Source organism: Trachurus japonicus, chromosome 6 (assembly GCF_045865225.1).
Source record: "Trachurus japonicus isolate A0001 chromosome 6, Traja_1.0".
NCBI classification, from domain to species: domain Eukaryota; kingdom Metazoa; phylum Chordata; class Actinopteri; order Carangiformes; family Carangidae; genus Trachurus; species Trachurus japonicus.
In genome coordinates this window covers 19,959,415-19,984,659 of record NC_140912.1, presented here as the reverse complement: position 1 = coordinate 19,984,659, position 25,245 = coordinate 19,959,415, and the positions used below count along the sequence as shown (strand labels likewise).

The following is a 25,245-nucleotide window of genomic DNA, read 5'->3' as shown; positions in this document are numbered from 1 at the left end:
GCCAGCTGCTGCTGAATCATTGTATCTGAATTCCATGACTACAATGGTTTTATGCTGCAGGCAGTACATTTTTTTTTTTTTACTTTTTAAATTCCTCTGTTGGACTGAAACTATTTTGTGGCAAGCATTTGTTACAGTATTTATCTAATGTCCTTGGCTCACACATGGAAATTGAGCAAAGAAATGAAAGCAGCAGTCAGATTCAGCGGCAGCAGTCAAAAATTCCAGGTCCAAATTAAATTGATTTGTCTGCTAATATTGGCTTATCACAGATATATCGGTATGGGAGTATTACTGCAGCCAAAAATGCTTGAGGTAGTTGAGAAACAATGATGTCATAGTTTGTCCTTGGTGCATATCTTGTTCTGTCAAGTTCTTTGAAAAATATGAGTCCATCTTTATCAGAACCTTTCTTTAGGTAAGGTTTTATTATCCACTGGTGTCAGCAAACTCATACTCAACAATGTTGCACCATCTACATTCAGAAAGTCTCCCCCGCTTCTTCACTTTTTTCTCATTTAGTCATGTTGTTGCTGCAGCCTTATGCAAAAAGTGTTTTTCTCATCAAACTATGCTCATTTCCCTTCTGGAAGTTTCTCCCATCTCCACACAGGACCTTATCCCCCAGATCCCCCACACATTGGGAGTTTCGGTATAGACTGATCAGGGGAATTTTTTTCATTTAATTTCCATGTAAGGTTGCCACAAAAAAAAAATGAAGTGGTCTAAAGACTTTTTGAATGCAGTGTAGTAAATTGTTCTGTTTTTATTTACACTGCCAGCAGGGTCAATAAAACAGCCTGACTTCCATTTCAATTTTTCATTTCGGACGTCTCCTTGGTATCATGTCCAGGCTTTAGTTTCAGGATCGTGGTGGTGAAGGAGAAATGAAGAAGAGGCTACAAAGAGATAGATGTGAAGATGGAGAACGGGTCGTGTCTGTGCTGAAGGGCTCATGCATATTCTGCCTGACCCATTGGTCACACGTGTCTGGGCTCTGTGCTTGTGTGTGTGGGAGGCGGCTGTGCAGATAGGAACACAGTGCACAGTTTTATTAATGATTCTGGAGTAGTTCCTGTAATTGATTGATTAGGCTTTTGTGTTGCTTTCTAGTCCAGAGTGGTCAGATTTAAAGGTGCTCCGATCTTATTTTCCCACAGGGCGTTGTCCAATGCAAACAGGTACACACACACACACACACACACACACACACACACACACACACACACACACACACACACACACACACACACAGTCCGCTGTTGCACCTGGTCTGTCGGACTATGACCTCATTCCAGGAAAAGGAAGAGAGAATCACCTGATGGCCTCATTTGTGTAATCAGCTGTTCATGTCAGTGGAGGCCAGAGGGAGGATGTATAATGCCTCAGGTTATAGGTTGTTGAAACTGACACTCACGTGTTAAATGCAAGTGCATGCAAAGTTTCAAGTTGATTTTATTCGACTTATCTCCGAGTTTTGTTTTTTTTTGTCCGAGCAGCCCTTTTGTATTATCGGAAAATGAGGAATACAAAGAGAATGTGTGAGGGAAATTGATATGGAGGGAGAATGACAAAGCTGAAAACGCGCTTTCAACTACCTGAAAAGGGGGGAGGTACCAGATCTGTCAGCACAGCCAAAAAGGGTGGAGAGAGAGGGAGAGAGACAGAGAGAGGGAGAGAGACAGAGAGAGAGGCAGGGAGGGTGTGTTTCTGTGTGGGTGCGAGGCACAGAAGAGGAGGAGGGGTGAAGACGGCAGGAGAGAGAGAGAGAGAGAAAGAGAGAGAACTCAAGCAGTCTCTCAGATCTTGGCTGTGGTGAGGACACCCAGGAGAAGTGCATTCCTGAGGCAGCAAGAAGAGGAGAAGGCAGCAAGATAGAGCAGAGGAGAAGTCGCGACATCCTTTAAATCTCCTCCCGTGACCACATCTGACTGCCTCTGACCTCCGCTGGACTCGCAGACTCCTCACACACACACACAAACACACACACACACACACGATCGCTGCCTCGCACACCAGCCAGCCACACAACCGGCTCTGCTGCTCTGTCAGAATTAAGGATTTCCCTGAGTGAGGGAGAGACGGAAAGAAAACAACTGACAGAGGAAATTAAAGGCACCGAAGAGAAGGAGAAGATCCTCCCCGCTCGGTGAGTGTGAGGTCTTCAGGTTTTTATGGATCGTTTGAATGTGTCCTTGCCTGTTGTTGTTTTTTTTCTTTGAACATCGGGAAGTTTCCCTCAAGTCAGATGATCCGTCTGTTGTTGTATGTCCCAGCATGCTCGTATAGGGAGCCATTACTATCATTAATAAGCATGAACCCGTGTGGTTTTCAGTGAGTGTGAGGGAAACAAAGGCGATCTTGTGTTACGTCTTAAAGGAGGTGAGCTGTGTCTTCACATGTACCTGTTGACACTAGACCCGCCACCCAAGTGTTCCTGTATGAGCCATAAGGACTCAAACCTGTTTGGGTGAAACTTCACTCTTTGCACACTTTTTTCCTTTTTGTTGTTCTTTCTGAGTGTTTTTTTTCCTCTTTGTGTTTTGGAGTACTCCCTCCCTGTGTGACTGAAAGGTGGCCTACATGTGCTTTTTTATTTTTTTTTATTTTTTTTCCGGGTGTGAAAGTATTTACAGTGTTAGAACTGTGAGACAAGTGCAGGCTCTCTCTTTTACACCGGTCTCCTGTCACACTGGCTGCACCTTTTTTACCACTGTGGGATTAAAGATTAATTCATTGGAGGGCACGGGCAGAGTTCAGCTCACTCACTCACTACGTGTTCCAGCTGAATTTAACTGTTAACGTGCTACACATCTCGAAACGGCAACGCTGCATGCATGCAAGTCTAATGCACCAGACCACTTGAAGCCTATTTTAAACACCGCCTCATCAATATGCATGGCTACTAGCTTCTTATTTAACATTTCCCAGCATGGTATGTGTCAGATAGTGGAACTCAGAGCTCATTAGCAGGCTGTATTTGTTATCCAATCAGGGTTATTGATTGGAACCCCCCCCCCACCCCCCCAAACACACGCGCACACACACAGTACCCCCATGGGAGGTGATTATTTTTCCTCCTGAGTTACACTTGTGCATTATCTCTATTTGTTGCACACAGTTAACTTGGTTCCAGAGAGATAACGTCAGCATAACAGACGGTGGCATGGAATGAAATGGACGACTTTGTTTTTGGCGCTCTGGTTCGAATCTATAAGTCCACATTGACCTTTGCTCATTTCAGTGTCTCAAGGCACCGATACAAGGTCCATGGGAAATCAGGCCGAGTGCAGGGTGTTTATTAACTCCAGCCAGTGACACGTAGGAAGTCGACCATGTTTGCTTCAGTCCTTTGACAGACGGAGAAGAGCAGTGGAGATATAATAATGTAGCGCCTTCTTTTTCCTTTAAGAGCTGTGAGTATTTCATCCTAAGTGAAAACCAGACGGCGGGATAATGATGCAGTTGTCAGTAGTCGCAACGCATTATAAAACTTTCAACTTTTTCTTCACAGCCCTTGTTTAGGTAGCACTTATTTTCTCTCCCTCCTTCCCTCTGTGTCTCCCTCACCGCCGAGATATTTCTTATTTTCTATCACATGAATGAGCCTGTTTAGCATGGAGAGAGCAGAGTGTCCTCTGAGAGTCATCGTGCCTTGTTCTCCGCAATGTTATTTTTACTGCTCTTTCACTGCTCGAATACACAGATGGACTCCCCTCCTCTCCTAGACTCCTGTCTGTCTGTCTGTCTGTCTGTCTGTGAGTCCTGTCCATGTTTCTGTCTGTCTGTCTGTCTGTCTGTCACTCAGCTCGCATGGCAAGGAAAGCAAGTCCACCCATGCACAGCGAGACATCTCTTGGGATTCTTGATGGGAATTTTTCAAAGTCATTCTTCATGCTGTGATGACTTAATTTCTCGCCGTCCTTATCAGGAGTGTTTCCCAACTCCTGCAGATGCACTCAGAGCCAGAGGTAATTGGAAACGCCATAACAGCATGTCGGCGAAATAATATGTTTGCATGTTTGGGTTTGTGATTATTTTTGGGAAGGCTGGTTTGAACCACCCCTACCCCCCCTTTCTCTCTCTCTCTCTCTCTTTCTCATGTGTTGCTCTGTCTACCTCTCTTGCTCCCTCTTGTTCCTTTCCGTGCGTCCTTCCCCCTGCCTGTGCAATGTGACGGAAGGTAGTGCTGTGCTCTGCTCATGTCGGATCCATTAGGGATGAAAGCACACTGCAGTGATAAAAGATTGATCCAGTCTTCCTTGCATCACATTCACATCCCTCACACCCTGCTCCCTCATCCTGCCTCACACCCCTGTTTTCAAGTCAGCCCATTTTTCAATTTATTAAATCATCTGTACTCTAAATAAATCATCCTCACCAAAGTTTACTATGGCAAACTTTTTTTTTTTTTCCCCTCACAGGATTTCATAAAGGGGGACATTCCGTTTTTCTCATGTAGGATGCCATGCTCAAGTATTCAGTGATGCAAAGGAAATATATTTCCTCCTATAAAATTTTCCAGACAACACATCGGTCTCTTCCTCCTTCATTCCCCAGGTGTTTTTATTGCACCAGGAAGGTTAATATGCACTTGGCTAGCAGAACCAGTAAGAGACTGGCAGCCATCCCGGCACACACAGACCTCACTTCACCTGTTGTATCCGTGGAGGCAAAGATAAACACGGCAGACCTGTAGTTTGTCAGCTGGGAGGCTATAATTACTGAGAGGAAGGAGGGCATTTGGAGAAGGAATTTCACTTGCGGTTCTGCTTTTAGATCTTCGGAGACGTGGGGTTTCAACTAAGAGCACCTGAGAACACAGCGTTGTGTCGTAAAAACTGTGTAGAAATTTCTGGACCGATCAAAAACAAGTGCACGTCCTTTGATCCCAGCTGGGGGCTTGAGCAACATCACCCTTAAGGGAGCGGTTTGTTTGCCAACTCCCAGGCTTTGTACTTGTTTTGGTCTCCACTAGCAGGTGACCTTTTTTTTTTTTAGGGAACATTGGTGAAACGGTTGGAAAAAGGTTCAGGGGCCAGTGAGCGACAAAGAGGTTCCTTAGCCTGAGTCTGTCTTTATTTATCCAACTGGTGCAGGTCAGGGTGCGCTGTCAAAAATGTCCTCACTGAGGGGACACGCTCCCACGTGAGTCCAGCTGACCATAAAGTTCACCTGAGCGAATGCTGTCACGTCATGTCAGGCTGAAGTTCCTGTAGCCTTCATGGGTGTTTGCCCCGTCACATCATTAAACCCAGCTTCACATTTCCTCTTCTGTTGTAACTGTTTTGAAACTACCGGCAAGTCGCCTGCCGGGGTTTATGGACGTCGGTCTGTATCTGTTTGTCTTGTCTCTTCATCCACGGCTCTCAGGTCTACTGTGTGTAGTGATTGCAGCACGGTAAACATCTCTGCCTACCCCCCTCCCCCTCCGGGACAGTCATGTGACAGCATGTGCGTGTGTTTGTCGGCAACCGTGCATGTGTGTTTTTGTGTGCGAGTGAGCAGCAGGTTGCTGGCTTGTTCAACCAGCCGTGCTGCGTTGACTCTTACGCTCACAGAGCTCTCTGGGCAGTAAATAACACGGTGCCTCCGCCAAGGGCCCCCGAATGGGTCCGGGAGGAGAAGGGGGGGTCAAGACGCCAGCAAGAAAAAAGAAAATGTCTGCCTCAGGGCCTGGGACTACTAAATCAACAGACAGGAGAGAGGAGAGAGGCAGGTGGATGTGACAGTCTCATCCCTCACGCTGAGAGGGTTTGATGTCGAAGCTGTCATTGAATGTAGATGTGTTTGATCAAGCACATTGGGAGGAAAGCAAGCACATGCAAGATGACTGATACTTGTAGTGCACAACCGCACAGTGATGAGCGGAAGTGAGCTGGGCCCAAAATCAGATACTGGGAATATAGGTGGGGAAGCATTAGTGATTATCATGTTGAAAGCCTGATTTGTTTTGATTGGAGAGAGATAAGATAAGGTGGAGGCATGAGCGTGACAGCGTGACAGATGGGGTTGTCATGTTAATTTTCTGTGAGGTGAAAGGTTTCAAAAAACTCCCAGGAACCGCTCTAAACAACCTGAGTGACACTCCTAATGTAGGTATCAACTGACGCACACACAGAAACACACTTTTCCACTTAATGTGCACGTGAGTGTGTAGTCTAGGCCACCATGCTGCTTCCCACAGGACAAAAAGACCGAAGCAGATACTTCTTTCATCCACAGAGATGAACAGATAAGGCAGATTCACAGTGTCAGGTTTCCCTTCTTTTCTGTGGTCTAAGATGCAATGTTTGACTCAAACCTTGGCCCCGCTCCAAGATGCAGGTCTACCGAGTTGCCAGGAGTAAAACCTGGAAGCCCCTAGAAATGTGGAACATGGACCGCTCCGGGTTTTACATTACGTTTATTGACGTGCTTCATGAAAGAGTTCCTTTATGAAAAACCTCACTCACACTGGCCGTCGTAATTGTTTGGTCGATTTCATTTCGACATAACTTTTTCTTTTTTTTTTTAAACATTTCTTTCTTTTTTTGTTTTACTTTTATTAGAGCAATAGGGTGAGAACACAAGCAATTAATACATATCTTAGACCCACCCCCCCCACCGCAACACACACACATAGCAAACATTAGTCTTTATCCAACCTCTCCTTCATCACTCCCTCCCCCCTCCTTCCCCTCTTTCTTTGCCATTCCCATGGGGGGGGCGGTTGCCAACTTTGTCTCTCATATGTAAACTCAGCAACAGCGGCCGTGTTGGTATTAAGTTGTGTGTATATGCATGTGTGTATCCATGCCAAAGATCACCCCGGTGATCTTCAGTCAGCGTTGAAAGGCAGCTTTCTGGAGGTGGAGGCTGGGGAGAGGGGAGGGGGGGTGGGGGGGGGGTGACTCAGACAGATATACTGTCTTATTTAGTCCCAAAGGTGCTCTCCTAGGGTACTGGGAATCGGCTATAAATCTGCACCCTGGCCTCCTCCTACCTTTTTTCCTTACTCATCTGGACTGTCCACACATCCTCTCCGCTGATAGGTGTGATCGTTCCTCCTCTCCAGGGTAATGACAGAGAGAGAGAGAGAGAGAGAGAGAGAGAGAGCCATGTGTGGCACCTCCCCATCAAACTGTAAATCAAGGCCCACCCAAAGCCTTGTGATCCACATGCAATACAAACACATTCAAGCCTTTTTACTTTTTGCGTATTTTGCATGTGTGCATACAGTGCAGGACTGACTATAATGTCACGTAGCAAAAGCTGGCACACAGTTTTTTTTGTAACCTTGTTCCAAATATTGACAATTTGAACAGTTACATACCCAGCTCAAGTTATATTTGACTGAACTAACTAAAGGTGTTTGCTCAGAATTTGACTAGAATACCTGGCCTCCAGGTGAGCTCATGTGGATGTGAGAGAGCTGACAATACAAAAGCTTCATTATTGACTAAAGTTCACAGTTTTATGACGTACCGCACATTCCACAGCGCTTCTCCTGTTTAAATGCCCCCACTGCACTCACACAGGAGATGCAATAACATTTTTGCGGAATGAATCTTCTTCATGGTTACAAAAAGATTACATCTTATCAGTCTGTAACATGGTCATGGTGCGATAGGTTACCTGAAGGTCGACACGCGCACGCAAGCAGCCACGCGCACTGACAGGCTGATTCACGGTCTGTCACGCTGTTCCACTGTGTTTACCTGTATCCCTCTCTCTCTCCAAGGACCTGTATGTTGGAACTCCCTAGGTAAATATTGGGAGAGTGTGAGAAGACATGTTTTGCACAGCAGACTGACCTTAGCGATGAAGCAACATGTTACTCTGAACAGCAGCCCGTGGTTTTTCTTTTGAAACTTCCCGACAGTTGTTTCAGTAATGTCACCGTCAGGAAGTTTGGCTTTCGGTTTCAAAGTCGAATCTAATCTAATCCAGAGGTGAATGGACTGCTTTGGCTGCAGCGGTTGTGTGTAGTAGTAAGTTTGTGTGAACGGCCCGCGTACCTCAGATTGATGTCTTGGGAGGAAACCATGTGGAATTCTTAACTTTCATCTGTGAAAACATCCATTCAGCAGACGGGGCCAGTGTTTTCTTTTTTGTGTGAGCCTTCTATTTTCCTTCCTATATTACTGTTACAACCCCGCTGAAGAATGTGCACCTGCTCTTTCCCGGATTGATCACCGCCTGGCCAGCGACTGAACTTCACTCGTGTATCACTGCAGCTCGTGACGTGACAGAGCGAGCTGCGTGCGGATGATGTAGGTGTGAGGCTTTGAACTCTCTTGTTTGCCATTTTTCTTTGCAGCAACACATTGATTTTCTTTTTTCCTTGGGCATGCTAATGGCAATATTCCCTTCAGCTCAGATGAGGACTGGCAAGTGTATATTGCATCACGGATTGCATGAAATTAAAATATGATGAAACACCAGTCTCAGTCACTGACAAAACAGGCCTCCTTCAGTGCCTCTGTCGTCTAAGCAGCTGTGTGAATTAAATTACTCAGTTGTTTAGATTGAATCGACTAGTGTCTTCTTTTCTGCTCTGTGTTGGATTTGATTTCCTATGATAGCATGATGGTTTTAACCGCGACAAACCTTTTCTTATTTGGGATTTTGCCTCCAGAATCTAAGTTTGCAAAAAAAAAAGAAAACAAAAAATAGAAGTGAATAATTGATATGAGAAGACATGGAAGCGACCTTTAAATTACTAATGAGTTTAGCTTCAACCCTGTGACACTGGAGGCCATGGCATTCCTGACTCACTCTGTGACGCATGCACATGAAGCCAGAATGGAGCAGCCACACGCGCGCTACAACTATAAAATTGCATGTGTTGGTTAATTGGAAGTTACTATTTTGCACTTAAATGTTCTGTGCGTAAATTTTGTCCTTTTTTTAAATTAGCGGGTTCACTTTTTACGGTCACATGTCGCCGTTGTACAAAATTAGGTGTCATGAGTTAGTTTGAGCCAGCCTGTCTGTCTGTCTGTCGTCTATGCTCCAGCCACGTAATATATTATTTCGGCTGTCTGTGTGATAACTGGATGTGTCTCAGTCTATATATAAACTCACTGAGATCCCGTTTTCCACACATTCTGATGGTCGACGTGAACGTGAACTGAAGCTCCTGACCCGTATCTACACGAGTGTATGCTTTGTGAAGTGCTTGGTTTAATGTATGTGCTCATGTATTCAAGCTATGCGTATTATTCAATCTGTATGTTGCACAACGGGTTTGGCTTGGGAACGGAGCGATGATTTCCTTCCCTGGCAAGCACTGCTGAGTCAGGTCGGGAGTATATGATTACACATGGGTGCCCATCAGCAGTCTGAGAGCCTTCTTCCCCGGCTCACCCCAACAATACAAACTCCTGTGCTCACAGGGCTCAGCCTGCAGGCAGCCAGACCACTCATCCTGAGCCCAGCTCTCGGCGGAGGCCGGCTTTGCCCGGCCTTCAACAGGCTATGTGCAATCCTGCATTATCATTCTCACCATTAGCTGCCGGCTCTGTGGGTGTATCCATGAGTCAGCGCAAACAAATTCCTGGTCTCTAATGTGCTCGCCTCCGCTCAGTGTCCGGGGTCGAAGTGAACAAGTGAACCCGTGCAAACCAGGTATGAGTAAGTCTTTTCTCTCGGTTGAGATGAATAATGTAGCAGTACTTGACTTGTGTAAACTATTGTGGTCACCTTACGGCCTTTCACTGGAATTCAAAAGTGTGCCAGGGTATTTCCGAAGCAGAATAACTTTTACTTTATAAGCACTTTAAGAACTGAGGTTATGTAAAGATGAGAGGCTTTTTTTTTTCCTCATACCTTCCCTCTTTAGTTCTTTGGTGTAGTTCAGGCCAGGTCGCCATCTGTCTGTGGAAGTGCTGCTGGTGATTCATGGTGACTGGGATTTCACACTAAGTGCTGTTTTACACACTGTGTCTGCAGTGGTAGTGACAGCCACAGGTGAGAGTCGGAAAGGCCGTGTCCAGGTCTGCTTCAGATCAAGCGGAGCAATGGACTTTAACCTTTTAAGCTCCCGCCCATCAGTCACCAATTACATGCGTAGGCTTTACACATCTTTTGGTGACTGTGCGTGAGATCTAGAAGTAAATCATAGAATAATCCCATTTTGTTCAAGTGATCTGCGATATCGGCTTGCAATCTCACAGCAAAGCCTCTTCTTTTGTAAATACTACGCTACCCATATTTGCCCTTGATTTGGAGGCAATGATGTCCCCTGTGTTAATGAACCGCTGATCCCGTCTCATTGAGATTTCACACTTGGACGAGCCAATCATTATAATGGAGAAAGGCTGAAGGCTTCAGCGACAGATCCCTGTATGTAAGTATGGCAACAAAAGCTTATTAGTGCTGTTGCTGATTCCTTTGCGCTGAGTCATTAGCATGTCAATAAACTATAGACACATTTGAAGGAGAAGAGAGAGAGGAGGGGGGGTGGGGAGATTTTCAAAGAGGTAGTCAGTCACAAGCATTTGGACTTTGTTCCGAGAAATATTTTTCCAAATTAATGTGCTGTGAAAAAATGCATTATTCATCAGGTGTGTAGAAGCCTTAGTGAAGCTCCGTTAGCAGGAAACCAGGCAACCGTTGAGTCTAATTACCAAGCAGTGTGTCTGGAGAGCCTGCTGCAGCCTGGCCCTCCACTGTGAAGTGGATGATGCATCACAGTCACTGTCATAGCGAAATACACACTTTAACACATAAGAGGGCACCAATGTCTACATGCAAATTAAATGTTGTTTTGCCAGCACAAAACCAGATCACACATAACCCAGCTACCGTTTTAAAAAAACAGCAGCAGCCACAGAAGTTGATCGTGTACCACAAAGCGACCCAACTGCTGTCTGATGTTTTGTTGGCACCTCCCAGACAGAATAAATAATCCTGCCGCGACTTTTATTATGACAGCATTTGACTGTGAGATACTATAAAAGCAAATTGTCTCGTGAGAGATGTGTTTACATTTTAATGCGTCTAATAGAAGCTCTCAGATCTTTGATCTGTTTTCCTCATGTGCCCAGTTGATCACTTCCTGCTCTCTGACCACAGGAGCTGGAGTCCTGCTGATAACCACCCCCTGCACGCGGGTCACAGTGAATTTTTTACGGAGCTGCCGGTAACTCTTCGGGAATTTCAAGAGCAAGTCCGTCTTTATGAACAGATAAAAACATGAGGCTACCAGGCTGGGCCTGTCAGTGCTTTTAATGTCACGTAAAGCATCTCTCCAAATACGTTCTTCGTGTGCTGTCTGTGTGATTGAGATGGGCCCTGGAGGCGACTGTTACTTTTAGGGAGACTTCTGATTTCCTGGAAGGAGATGTGTGGAGTTGAGCAGAGCTTGTGATCGCTCTTTGCCCCACTTTGTTTCTTCACTTGGATACTTGTTTCAAAAAATTCAGACTTGTGCGTAGGTATTTTAAACAGTTATTGTGTGTCTGTGTGTGTTACATCTCTCAAAGTCCAGTGGACATTAGATGTTTTATCTTTTCCTTGCTGTGTAATGAAGAAGTAACTTAGACTCATGTGATTTGTTACAAGATTTCCACAGAGGGCAAATTTTAATGACAACAAATAATTATTGTGCTGCCTTTAACTTTCGGCACGTTATGGACTTTTTATTCTGTGTGTTTTTGGTCTCATTGGTCCTTGAGCACATAAACTTAGCTCACTTGGTCGACTGAAGCGCTGGATAGGGAGGAGGAGGAGGAGGAATAAAGAATGCAAAACACAAGGCAAGAGAGGGCAGAAAAAAAAGTATCTGTTTTGCCTTTTATTAGCTTTATCAGTGGTAACATGTGGACACAGCGGAATGGCAGTAAAAGCTGGCGTGGCCCCGGCGAGCCAGCGATGCCAGAGGCCACAAAAGAGACAACACTGTCTGCTGAGTGTGGAACCAGGACAACAATAGCGTCTCTGCAGTACAGATGAGACCGGGGCTGCCCGGTGCCAGCGTGTTACTGGCTCTTTGAGTGTTTGCGTGTCCCTGCCAACCTGGAGCAGAGTGGCACAGAGAGAGGACGCAGCTTCACCCACCACTGTTCATTGTCCTCTAGCAGTGATTTCTAACTCATTATGTGCTCTTTAGCCACCAGCTTCTTTTCCCCTGCTGATACTGATACAGATTGCTGTTTCTTTACCCTTTTTTTTTTTTTTTTTTTTAGTTTTTTGTGTTTGTGTATCCATCTGTTCTTCAAACCTGAATGAATGTGTGATGTGCACACTCTGCCCTTTTACCCCGCTATTGTTCCTTTAGACTTCTGTTGCTGCAGAGATAGCAGAGTAATGGCTGTGGCCTGGAGGAGCCTCTCATAAAGATAGGCTTGTATACCTTCAAACACACTTGCACATACACGCTCGTACATGAACACATGCATACCCCACCCTTTGACCAATGCACTGGAGTACATAGTGTGTATTTTCCCTACATACATTACTCACCCAGTAAGAGCACAGTACAGTACTCCTTCATGTAGCCTAAGGGCTCAGGCGTTGAGAGGCTACCTTACGTTAAGAAAGCTCGATTGCAATTTTCCTGACAAGTTTTTACTTTCTGATGGATGTTTCCCAGTGATGCTCATGACTAACAGAGAATTGACTGACACACCTTCGCAGAGGAAGTTCTGATATAAGGGTGTGTCCGTCCAGCTGCGTGAATACTTGTCGAGTATGTGGGTTTTTCTTCTTGGCTTTGTCTGTGCATGCTTTTGCGTGCATTTTTTGGATTCTAACGTGTAAGAAAAAACAAAAATCGTAGGTGGAGAGGAGATGTTCTACACGTCTCCAACCAGATCCTTGTCTGAACCAGATGTCTCCTGTTTGTTTTAGTGCTGCAAAGTCATATCAAGGAAAAAAAAAAAAAAAAAAGAAATCAGCCAGATCACATCACAGATGTTTATTTTCAAGCCTTGTGCATACACAGTGCTAGTTTTTTTTTTTTTTTTTTGGCATAAGCAAGCTTCTCCGTGTGTTGCCTGTCCAGAAAGGGTCCATCAATTCACAGCCCGCTGCTGTTGCTCACACACAGTGGTACACACACAGACGAGCCAAATCATGCCCTGTGTGTGTGTGTGTGTGTGTGTGTGTCTGCAGGGCTGTGATGCTAACCACTTCTGCCTTGAGTCGAATTCACAGAGGAGCTGGGAGGCTGTTATTGAAGGGAGACAGACAGAGGGACAGACAGGGTGATGAAAGACGCAAAGCGGGTTAGCTGGATGGGTGAGTGATGATGAGAGGGGAGAGAGAAGAGAGAGAGAGGCAGCGGCACATGGCTCCAATCACTGTTCTTTTCTCTACCACGCTCTCTCTCTCTCTCCCTCTTTATCTGTCCATCTGCCAGCTTTTCATTTTTTTTTTTTTTTGGTCTCTCTCTCTCTCTCCCCCTTTTCTCATTTGCTCACTGTCTGTCTTCCTCACTGTCTCCCTTTCTCTCCCTTTCATCATACTGTATGACTAGTCTGTTTTTCTGTTTTCAACTCAGCAGACAAGCCCCTCAAGTGACTTTTTTTTTTTTCATGGGGATATAGATTGTGTTGTAGCTTGGAGATTTTAGATTGCTTCAGTTTGTTGTTTACCTAAAAAGGATTGTCCTTTTTTTCTTATTCTTCTTTCTTTGAGAAAACATGTGAGAGTCAAAGAGTTTCAGCTGAAACTGTGGCCTGTGTTGTTCTGGGAGGGTGGGGCGTGGGCGAAAGTAGAAGTGGGAGTTTGGATGTCTTTTTTTTTTTTTTTGATTATTATTATTTAGAGGGGAGGTGGTGATCTGAGGTTGTCGGGGTGTGGCTCAGACATGTGGAGCGAAATGAGTTTTATTGGGACCATCTTAGTGGTTTGTGTTAAAATGGGTGTGTGCGTGTTGTCAACATGTGCAAAAGCAGTCTTGTTTGCCCACGGCATTTGCATGACGACTCCGAAACCGAACGTGCCGCAGTCGACTCGTCACCCTCCCTCCCGTCCTCCTGGACAGTGGACGTACTTACTGGCAGACAAATATTCTGAGGGTCATCCTTTTTTCATTCGCACGTCCACGTAAAATGATACGCTTCATGGTTTTTCTCTCACAAACAATGTAAAGGTGACTCTTTCTGTGTGTGTATATCAGCAGAAGAAGTGACACTGGACTCCAGAGCGGTGCTGAGAAAGGGAGCGGGGTCAGGCGGATGTCTGGTTCTCAGCGCTGTTGCGCCTGCGACGGAGAGAATAGACGGCAACCTGAGACTCGCAGGCCTGTTTGTTTCCTGTTGGTGCAGATTATCACATTTCAGCAGCCAGAAGGGACGAGAATGAGCATCATGGGAGAGTGACACTGTTTGCTGTGTTTGTCCTCTCATGTATGTGGTTGTTACGGTGGCATACGACAACTTGGAAAGACATAAAAAAGAAAAAAACACTTCAGTTCAGTAGATAGGGTAGATCATTTCACTACAGGCTAGAGTTTGACCTCTGTTTGTGCTCTGTAAACATGTTCTTCACATCACCCCAGGGTATGAAGACGTACAGGGAGAAGAGGCAATTCCGGTTCAGGCCTGGAAAGTAGCATTTTAGTGGAGGCTTGAATATTTTAAAATATTTCCTCCTCCTGTTCACTTTTTTTTTTTTTTTTCAAAAAGATGAAGTAAATGGTTCTCTGCTTACTCTGTGACTCATGCAGTTCAGCTTAATTATGTACTCCATCACAGAACATTTTGTGCCCTCTGAAAGGGGAAATGTTGACATCTCTGCTGCTTTTTCAATTTCTGTTGTTTGGTTTTGATAAGCGCTCCCTTTTTTTCACATCAAGTTTCACTCCGGAATGAAATCTCCCTGCTCGGATCGCACTGAGGAATTTCTTCCTCCGGCGATGATCATCACGTCACCATCTCCGATGTGTTTCCTGTGATCTACTGGTGCGGGTTCAGTCTGCCGTCACTCCCTCTCTCTGTATGCGGTGTCATTTCCACGCTGTTGCCACATCAGATAGTGCTGTTGTTGCTCCCCCAGCAGAGTTTTGTGTTTGGCGTCCAAACACCAAGTGAAGCAGTGGTGGTAGTGGCGGCGCGGGGGCAGCCAGGTCAGCAGGGAGGGGAGGTGGGAGGAGAGGAGGGGTCGGGCTGAGGGCTTTGTTAAGAAAAGCAGGAATTCTTCCGGCTGGCAGATGAAGTCAGTGCATTCCTCCAGAGCAGCTCCCTATAGGCAGCCAGTGGAGCAGAGCCAGGCACTGAATGAGCGGCAAGATAATGGTGGAGCTCAGTGTTAAACACCTCCCATTGAGAAGTAGAGAGAGAGAGAGAGACAGAAAGAGAACACCATCTGTCTGACGGTGGGTGAAGAGTTGTCTTTTACCCACCTAGGCTACAAAGTTTCATTCGCTGTGCCAAGTTGTACAGATAATCCTGCCACTGCCCGAGGCGTTTCACTTTTTTATGAGCACTGCGGTATTTCATTACCTTGTTTTGAAGCTTAGCTATAAAAGTAGAGACAGGCGGGAGCGAGCGGCGAACGTAATGATATTCATTTAGGTTAAACCTGCTGCCCAGACGTGTCTTAAAGTCTACCCACTGGTCTGCCCTCTGAAGGTGGATAAGACCCAGTTCTGGTCCTGCTGAGACGGATCAAACTCAGGGACACAAACACACACACACACACAAGCACACACACACACACACACTTGTTCCCTCTTCCCCCGCTGTGTTTCTATGTATTTCTCCCCACACAAACACACTCTTCCAAACATAGACACACTTGAGTTGCTCCACTTTCCCTGTCCGTTCCCCTCGGCAGTAAGCTATCATAACGGCTTTGAAGGAGGGCAGCAGAGCGTTTAATTGGGTTACAGATTGGCATTTATGCTCCCAGGTCCACGAGATAACTGCTGCGGCTCTTAACTAACCACTAGGAACTTTACAAAATGCTACACTGCTCCTACCCGTCGGCTGCTAGTGTCAAAATTTCCGATTCAACGACGCTCTCACTCTGCGAAGAACATGTCAGACGTCACTATAGAAGCCGGTGTTTCCACAAAACAAGCGTGCTGCTGGGTACCTGTGTGTGTGTGTGTGTGTGTGTGACGGCTCGCAATGTTGACTTTAATAATAGGTTGTGTCATGTGTAGAGGTAGAATTACCATCTACAATTCAAAGAGAGATAACAATCACACATAGGAAGTTGCTTTTTGTTTCTTCATCCGCCAAAGTACTGTCTTCCAACCAGGAAGGATTAATCATCAGTCTCATTGACACACCTCTGAGCTCTGTGTCTCTGCTCTTTGTCTGTTACAGAGCCAGTGCCATGCAGCATTGACCTGAGTCGAGCCTAAAAAAGCTGAAGCGACCTGTTTTGAAGACCGTCTTAACCCTGCGCTGCGCTGCCCTGCCTTAGCCCCGGTCCCACATGGAGCTCAAAGTGTGGGTGGACGGAGTGGTGCGGGTGGTGTGCGGCTTATCTGAGGAGACGTCCTGTCAGGATGTGGTCATCGCCTTGGCACAGGCCATTGGTGAGTATTTCAAGCTCTGAAATCATTGTGTCTCTTCATTTTGTAAAAAAGAAAAAAAAACTGTGTCCAAGCTGTTGTTTCTTGGCACCTCACCCGTCTGCTTGACAGTCTATCTGAAGGCACTGAGTGATTAGATAACGGCCCCGCGATGAGACTTTGATGCAGACGAAACAAGAGTACTTACACATGCCAGGGTTTCAGCAATCCTCCGCTCCTCTCACCTTTTTTATTATCCGCTGACCCAAATGGAGAACTCTGCCGAATTGCCAGGGGGAAAGGGTTAGCTTGGATTTGAGTCGGCTCTCTGTCCCTATATCCTTCAGCTTTATTCAAGCCATATGAAGCAGCAGCATTGAACAACATAACTCCAGATTTAGCGCTCTCCTCCTTCTATGAGTGAGCTGCCTGCCAAGTCATTAGGGAGGATTTGTCCTAATTTCAAGGTCCTTGTGGAAACTTCAATTTATTTGAACATTTTTACATGTTGTGCAAGTCCTACACGGCAGTCTTTTTATTCCAGTCCTCAAAGGCAGAGACTTGGAGGTATCTGCATCATCATAATGAGTCTGATGTCATGTCTACACATTGCATTACTTGTATAGATCCAGTGAAAGGAGTACTTACACTGAAAAGGGAAAAAAGACTGTAACAAGTAACACATTTCTATCTATCTATCTATCTATCTATCTATCTATCTATCTATCTATCTATCTATCTATCTATCTATCTATCTATCTATCTATCTATCTATCTATCTATCTATCTATCTATCTATCTATCTATACATCTATCTATCTATACATCTATCTATCTATACATCTATCTATCTATACATCTATCTATACATCTATACATCTATCTATACATCTATCTATACATCTATCTATCTATACATCTATCTATCTCATCTACCGATACATCTATCTATACATCAATACAACTTTCTAATTTGTGTTGTTTGTGGTACATTTATTGACTTAGACTCTCTTTGTGTCTCTCTGTCTCTGCCCTCAGGTCAGACGGGCCGTTATGTTTTGATCCAGCGTCTTAGGGACACTGAGAGGCAGCTGTTGGCCACAGAGAGGCCTCTGGAGTCTCTGGCTAAGTTAGGCCAACATGGCAGTGAGGTTCAGTTCTTTCTCCGCCGCACCGGCCCCAGTAGCAGCGACGGACCCGTCTCAAAACAAGACAGGCCAACTCCACCTCCGCTACCCAAGCATCCTGAGCCAGATCCGTCGAAACGCAGCCAGCCCAAGAAAGCACTCACCTTTAACTTGGGGCCATCGACCTCTCCAAGAACCAAAGCCAAACAGTTTAAGAGGTCTCCTCGGGACTCTCCGGAACAGAGAGCCTCTCCCTCCCCTTCTCCCAGCCCCGTATCCCCTCATGTGCTATCCCCATCTCCTTCACCACCCATAGGCCCATCCAAAGATGAAGTCTTTAGGAAAGTTCTCCAGCAGCAAGAGAGACTAAGAGCCATGGAGGTCCAGCTAGAAGCGCTAGAGAGGGACTCGCATACCTGGGATCGGCCCTACCCCTCTCCCTGTCCCTCACCGGTGTCTGACGCTCGTTTGCAGGAAGAGGTGGACACCCTCGAGCAAGTGATGCGGAGGAACCAGGCTGAACTCGCTCATGAGCAGTACTGGGAGCAGGAGCTTCAAGCCGAGATGGAGAACGAGCGAGGGATGAGGAGGAAGCTGGGGGAGCTTCACGCCAAACTGGACGACTGCGGGCGGCGGCTCCACGAGTTCTCGGTGCGCTCCGCTCAGCTCGAGCAGGAGATCCAACGGGAAAGCCAGGCGGAGGGGAGAGCCAACGGGCCGGAGGAGTCCCTCGACACCGCGAGGGCAGAGCTCCAGAGCCAGGAGAGGCAGGGGACGGAGCTGGAGGAGCATCTAACTGAGACTGACAAGGCTCTGGGAAAGGCGGAGTCTCTGCTGCAGGTAAGGAGAGAGGTCACGGTTCTGGAGAGAGGGCTGTAAATCCAAATGCATCGCCATCTGCAGGGTGTAGCGCAGACCCTCTTGTATTCATACTGTAAAACCTGTATCCCTCTCCTACCTTCACACTGCAGCAGACACATGACAGTGCAGAGACACTCACAAAAGGGAAAAGAAATCATGAGTAACAAAAAAAGCTCCAGTTTTACTGTAGTACTTGGATATAGAAATACATTTGAAAAAATAAAACTGAAGACATGAATGCTGTACGCTCATAATCCTAACTGAACTGATGAAAATGTGTTATTGTGTGACTATTTACAGTCTAGCTGAACTGGTTTGGCAGGTGTCAATTTGCATGCATCCTCTAAACACGTGGTTGCTAATGGTGTTTATATCACACTGACTGATAACTTCTTATTTTTGTACCGTGTGCATGAAAACAAAGATTAAAGAGGAATGATTGGTAGAAGAACAAAGGCCCCTTTTTATTGCACTCACCTCCTCATAGTTTGTGGCGTTGTCATTTGTTTACATTTCGTGGTTGTCATAGATGCAGCTGTATCAATAAAAAGCCTGAACCAGTTTTGAAGTGAAACTTTTATGAGTTTCCTCATATTTCAAATGAAACCTGAGACCGAGGTATTCACTTCACAGAGCTGATGTGGACTCGTTCCAGCCAAGGGAACGGAAGAAAAATTGAATACCTCTTTTAATTTTGGCGTTTGGCATAGAGCACACCGAAAATGTTTTTGCAGTCTAGAGTTTCACCGTCCTCGTAAGCTGAAACCGTCAGGACCGACCGATCGAATGTGTCCCGTTCTCAGTCCACTGGACTTTAGCAAAATAGATCAAAACATAATCATAAGCTAATTTGCTCTAGAGTCAGTCATCGTCATTGGGGGGTGTGTGTGTGACTCACACAGTATCTTTACCGCCGTGTCACAACATGCAAGTGTTTGTAATCTAAAATGGAATCACGGAGGCAGCCAAGCTGTGATTGTCTGAGGAACGACTTAAGATGTTTTTATTTCCTGTGAATAACGTGTCAATGCTGGCAGAATAAAACGGTGTAATAAATCTCAATGGGGAGCAGTGGAAGGTGGAGGGGGAGGGTTGATGTTTTGCAGTGTCAGTCATGGGTGAGCCGATCGGTCCAGGCTGTCAGCAGAGTGTTTAAGAGTAGGTGGTGGTGGTGATGAGCGCAGCATTCCTGTCATTAAGCTAATGGAGGCAGACCTGCAGGTGTGAACTGCCTCAGCAGATGCCTCCGTCCACCATCAATTATTACACACACAAGCACGCACATGCACAACACAGACACACACACACACAAGCTCTGGAGTCGTGGCGTAGCTGTGAGCAGACACATTGATTAAAACGTGAATGGATCGTTGATTAAGACTGATTGACTGGGCCTGTTTGTGTACATTAGAGTTTAATCTGTGGGTGCAGAGGTGATGATGATGACTCCTGTCTCCGTGGAAGATCCCAACAGTGGATATCTCTGTGGCATGTGGTGTGTTAAGACAACTTAAAAACACAGCAGGGAAATGAGCATTGCTAAGAATTTATGAGCGTGCCCCGGGCTGCTGGAATTTGAAGGAATCAGAAAAACTGCTGATGGTAGTTGTGCAACTTTGATGATTCATTGTAGCATAATGACATTTCACATGTAAGAAACTAGACTCGTAGGCTGTACTGCCCTCTTGTGGCGCGAGGACACTTCGCAGTTCCAGTTAAAGTAATGTCACCTCAAGGCAAGATGAAGTATTTCTTTATAAATACACACCAGAACATTTTCATTCAAATCTTGCCTGATATAATTCAGTCTCGTTTTCATATGCTGTTCCCCGCATCTGTGTGCAGGCAAATGAGGTGATAGTGTTGAGTGAGTCAGTGAGTGGCTGATTGGCTGAGCTCTGGGCTGTCACTTGTTTTCCTCACTCACTCACCGCCGCTCTTTTCCCATCTCAGGCCAAACAGGATGAGCTGGAGGAGCTGAACAAGGAGCTGCGGCAGTGCAACCTGCAGCAGTTCATTCAACAGACAGGTGTCCTGCCGGCGCACAGCCAGTCACGCACAGACCTTCAGGAGCAGCTAGAGCAGTTAGAACTCGCACATCTTCTGCAAGAGGGATACACGAACGGAAGTATGGGAAAAAAGAAAAAAAGAAAAACAGAAGTTGAGTCTTTTACGCAGCATTCATTGCATGTTGTTGTTCTAAACGCATACGTCTGTTCTGTCTCTTTCTCAGGCCACAGTGTGTCGCTAATGGAATCGCCGCCTCGTCCCACCGCCAAACAGTTCCTGGGACATCCACGCAACCTGCAAAACCCTCTCGTGTCCAGTCTCAACCCTGAGGGTGTGTATGTGTGAGACCCTGCTGCTTCTCCGAGTCCATCCTGCTCTGCTCCTCTCCTGCCCGTCCCCCCGTCCCCCTGGTCCCAGAGCCCTTTACTCCCCCCCCCCCTCTTTACCCCCAGCTTGAGTTTGTTTTTTTTTGGTTTTGTTTTTTGGTGTGGGGTAGTGAAAGAAGCATCTGCAGTGGTGGAGGTCCCTGCTTCTTCCTTTTAAAGGCTGAAAATCTTTTCTTCTGCACCTAACTGTCAGTCCCCTGCTGGTTCATGTCCCCCTAACTTTTTTTTTTTTTTTTTTTTACACACTTGATTTAATCTTCCGCATTCCTCTTTGCATCTCCTCATATGTTCCTTAACTCTTTAAAGCTCTGGGTCTGTCTGTGCTTTCATTTTGCCTCTAATCCCCGTACCTCCTCTTCTCTCACCGTTTGCTTCTGGACTAACAGTAACTGCTTTTGTGATACTTTAATGCACTTGGGAACTTCCTCCTAATCCCTCCACCCCACCACCACCCTCTGTAATACAGAGTGGCCTTCCCCACCCTCGAGTCAACAATCTTCTGCGGACAGCTGCTTTTCACTGTATCTCCATGTAAACACAGCGAGCGATGGCCCCGGGGGGAATGACTGTAGCAGACATTCTGATTGTAGCACTGCTTTTTATAAACGTGACATGGAAAGATACGAGACCAATGTCATTTCAGTTTGCCTTTTTATGTATGGATACGGTTTCTACGTGATGGGGGTTGTATCTATACAATGCCTTGTACTTTGGTGATGCTTGACTTCCAAAGAGCAAGAGCCTTTCATGGAGGGCTCTGCAAAAAAAACAAACAAAAAAACAATATGTATTGCACTGTCCCATTCATATTCATCCTGTGTAAAGCCTTGGCCCTTGTTTGCCTACAGAGAGATGTATCTTACTGTTCTCTTTCTGCTCCCGCTCTGAAGTCAGTGCAACTTATTTTTAGGAGCTTGCAGCTTTTTTGCCAGTCTATTTTTGTCAAGCTCTGTGCTAAAAGAGGAGATACATTTCAAAAAAGTAGTGCCACAGGGCCATGGGTTTGTTACAGCATTTTTTTTTTCTTTTCTTCCACTGGGATGGATGCATCTGGTTCTTTTGCTTGTCATCACACCTAACATTTGACCTGTCATAACTTGCATTGTACCTCAATATATTGTAGATTTAGGATGATCTAACTAAACCTAAGTTCTAATAACAGTCATCAAGCGAGTAAGGGATGCTGTCGTGCTCTGTGCTTTGACCCTCCTCTTCGCTTCGTTATTCACATTTGGCCATTCAAACCACCTAAACCAATATTTACTGTATCGTAGCACTTAGCATGTCATTATATGTCTTTGTATTATGCTGACAGGTCAAAGTGACGTGTGTTTGCGTGTGCACCTCCTCCTCCTTACACTCTGCTGTGTTCTTTGTGGGGATTATTACAACCTCTCCTTACTTTAGCGATGACACACGTCTCAGTGCTTGTTATAGTAGAAACAATTCTGTCTCAAAATGCTATTCTTGACCACAAGACTTCAAGTCCAAGTCCAAAAAACACCTCAACGGGTCAACAACCCAGTGACTGGTCTTGTGTCACCTTGTGTTTCTCATAGGCATGTGTGCATTTCTGACTTGAGCCAGGTCTCTCTCACCTGCTGTGTCTGTAGCAGAAAAGTGTTTTCCAAACAAAGGGATCATCATCCCCACTTATTTTTGTGTCTTGCAGTCCTGACATCCCGAGAGTCGTCATGGAGATAAAACATGGACCACAGGGCCAAGGGAAACTTGTTCACTGTTCTGTCACCGTCACCTCTTTATTTGACCTCTTTCTTTGTAACTCTTATCATTATTCAGCTACCATGATATACATACTGTGTACATACATAAGACAAATATATTTACAGAGTTTTGCTACTCTAAACACTGCAATGTATCTGTATGAAATGTAAAATAATTTAGAAACCTTTTACCTAGAGAAATTATTACTATTACTATGTATTTAAATATAATAAAAATGTGTATTGTGTTTTAGATAATCTTTTGTGGAATTTTTTTTTTAATACCCTTTAATACCCCCATTTAGTTATATTCATCCGTCTTTAAATGACACAGTAGCTCTGAGTAAAGGCGCAGCTCATCTGCAGTAGTACCCTCTGTAAATAATTCACACACCACTGTACACTTTCTAAAAATTACGCTGCCATAGAGCTCCTATGTGAAATGCATTATGAATATATTATAGGTGCTGGAATATGGATGCTGTCCTCTTTGCTTGTGCTAGAACGGGTCTTAAGATGCCGCACAATCGTTCCTGGGCATTTTTAAAGCTGATATTCACAGACGACTGCAAGTTCACCAAGAGCATGCTTGGATGCAGAGGGAAATGTGGCAAACATCCTGGCATCAGGGCTACTGTTGTCACGGGTGATGTAACACAGTTTATGTATAACACATGACAATAAAGACACATAGGCACAGCAGATTTATGAACATTTCAGAAACATGACCCATTTAGTTGTAAAATGTACGTTGTTGCTGAGTTCCTTAAACCAATGTAATGAGTCTCCTCTATTTTTTCTATGATTACATTATACTACTGTAAAGCTTCAGTACAAGAGGAGACCTTGGTTTAAGTAGGCTACTAGTGCTACATATTTTCAATAAGTGAAAAGAGACAAAGTTCTTTTATAGGAGGAGAACACTATGGACTTCACCCCTGAGTTTAAGTGGACACTATCTCTCAACAATGTCTTACTTACGTCAAAACTACTCATTCCTTGGTTATATTCTGTCCCAAAAAAAAAAAGAAGAAAAAAAAAAGAAAATCTCCCGGGTACAGTGTAAACACACAACTGCGCAACTACAGGCTTCTGCACAACACTTTTGTCCTCCACCCCTTTCCTGTTTGTTTACCCTGGAGAGTAAATATGCTGGCTGGCTGTCACACACTGAGTGACGCGAGTTTCCCTAGCGCTCTGGCTAACCCCCGGACTGGAACCCTGTGGATTTCTATAAATACACTCATCTGCTGACACTCGCCAGGTAAAATCCTCAACAAGGCACATTCCAGTGAATGAACATATATAAAAAAAACCATCAAAAATATGTGATTGTCTTTTTTTTATCAACCATTTTCACTTTGTGCCACTGCTGTTAACTTCTGATCATGTGTTTAGAATTAAGAAGAAGTACATGAGACGGCCAGTTTAGATATTATGATTAATTATGTAGAATTGGATTACACTGAGAAGCTTTAGAGCTGTCTGGCTTGGCAGGAGATAGATAAGCTTCAAATCCTTGTTTAGTTCCTACTGTCTGGACAAGCTCAGGATCTGGTGCAACACTGACGCCTGCCTGTGGACAAGAGCGATGCTACACACGCACACACATCTCTCTGCATGCCACATGAGTTGTTGGGTAACAGCAGTGTCAGGAAAACAAATTCATACTGAATTTTAACACTAATTGTTTATTTTCTGACGACCTAAGGCATCTGTTTTTTTTCCAGTCCAGTTTTCATTCATGAAAAGTGAAATCTGTCCAACTTCACCCCCTTCATAAACCCAGAGGAGTCAGATCTCATAAACGGGACATTAACATATTATGATTATTAATTAGGACATTGAATTGAAATAATTATTGTTGCTCATACAGTGGTGCCCCCCATCTCTATCTAGCTTCAGATGGTTTTTGGATGAATGTACAATGTTGATCTCACTTCGAGAAGCAAACTGATCAATATTTATAACAGGGAGTGGAAAAAAAAAAAAAAAAACCTCCTCCATGTGGACGTGAGTGAGGATCTGCACGTCCACATTTCTGCGATGATGATTAATGCCGCAACAAGTTAATGAGTCTGACATACTGCACTTATCTATTCCTGTGTGTCACAATGACTGTATGCACTGATGGTAATACAACAGCCTGACTGATACTGAGAAATGAATTACACTTTAAAACAAAACAAGATACATGATGCCACAGTTGATTTGAGTAGAAACTTTACTTTAGGGATACTTTTTACACACACATACACAATGGATACAACTTATTGTGATTTTCTTAGTTAAGAGCCCAGATTTGTGCTATACACTGCTGAGTTACAAGAACTTCCTCTAGTGCGCCTTCTTTTTCTTTTTCTTTTCTTTTTCTTTTTCTTTTCTTACTGAAGGGCCTCCTGGAACCTCTGGAGGGCCCCTGACCTCAAATAGTGAAAAAATCGTTATGAGAATGATTATCCTGACTAAACCACACACAGATGAAACTGAAACTGAAACAAAACACTCACCAATAGTCTTGACAGTAGGTGGCATTAGAGAGGTCGGCTCCATAGGAGACAATGCACACAAAAAAACCCCACTTGGTCCTAAATAAGGTACAGTGTGTGCACATAGGAGGAAGTAAGCTACAATACACATGGAGACCACTGGGAGGGCAGTCATGTAGAGCAGGCCTGTCC

The 25,245-nt window shown here is 45.0% G+C and overlaps 2 protein-coding genes across 4 annotated transcripts in view; one reads left to right on the top strand and one right to left on the bottom strand.

Moving 5' to 3' along the window:
* The window catches only part of rassf7a (Ras association domain family member 7a), a 35,718-nt gene extending 12,896 nt beyond the window's left edge, over positions 1-22,822 (top strand). For 2 of the 3 annotated variants that reach the window (XM_085779642.1, XM_085779643.1), the window contains exons 2-6: positions 16,266-16,480; positions 17,495-18,423; positions 20,398-20,572; positions 20,678-20,785; positions 22,513-22,822. In XM_085779642.1, the coding sequence (XP_085635768.1) occupies positions 16,378-16,480; positions 17,495-18,423; positions 20,398-20,572; positions 20,678-20,785; positions 22,513-22,544 (1,347 nt within the window). In that variant the 5' untranslated portion in view covers positions 16,266-16,377 and the 3' untranslated portion in view covers positions 22,545-22,822. Of the gene's footprint in view, positions 1-1,674; positions 2,150-16,265; positions 16,481-17,494; positions 18,424-20,397; positions 20,573-20,677; positions 20,786-22,512 lie in introns of those variants that run through there. The other variant, XM_085779641.1, reaches the window with a different exon arrangement.
* Positions 1-25,245, bottom strand: part of LOC146986056 (GTPase HRas) — a 236,183-nt gene that overhangs the window by 45,781 nt on the left and 165,157 nt on the right. The window lies entirely within an intron of this gene.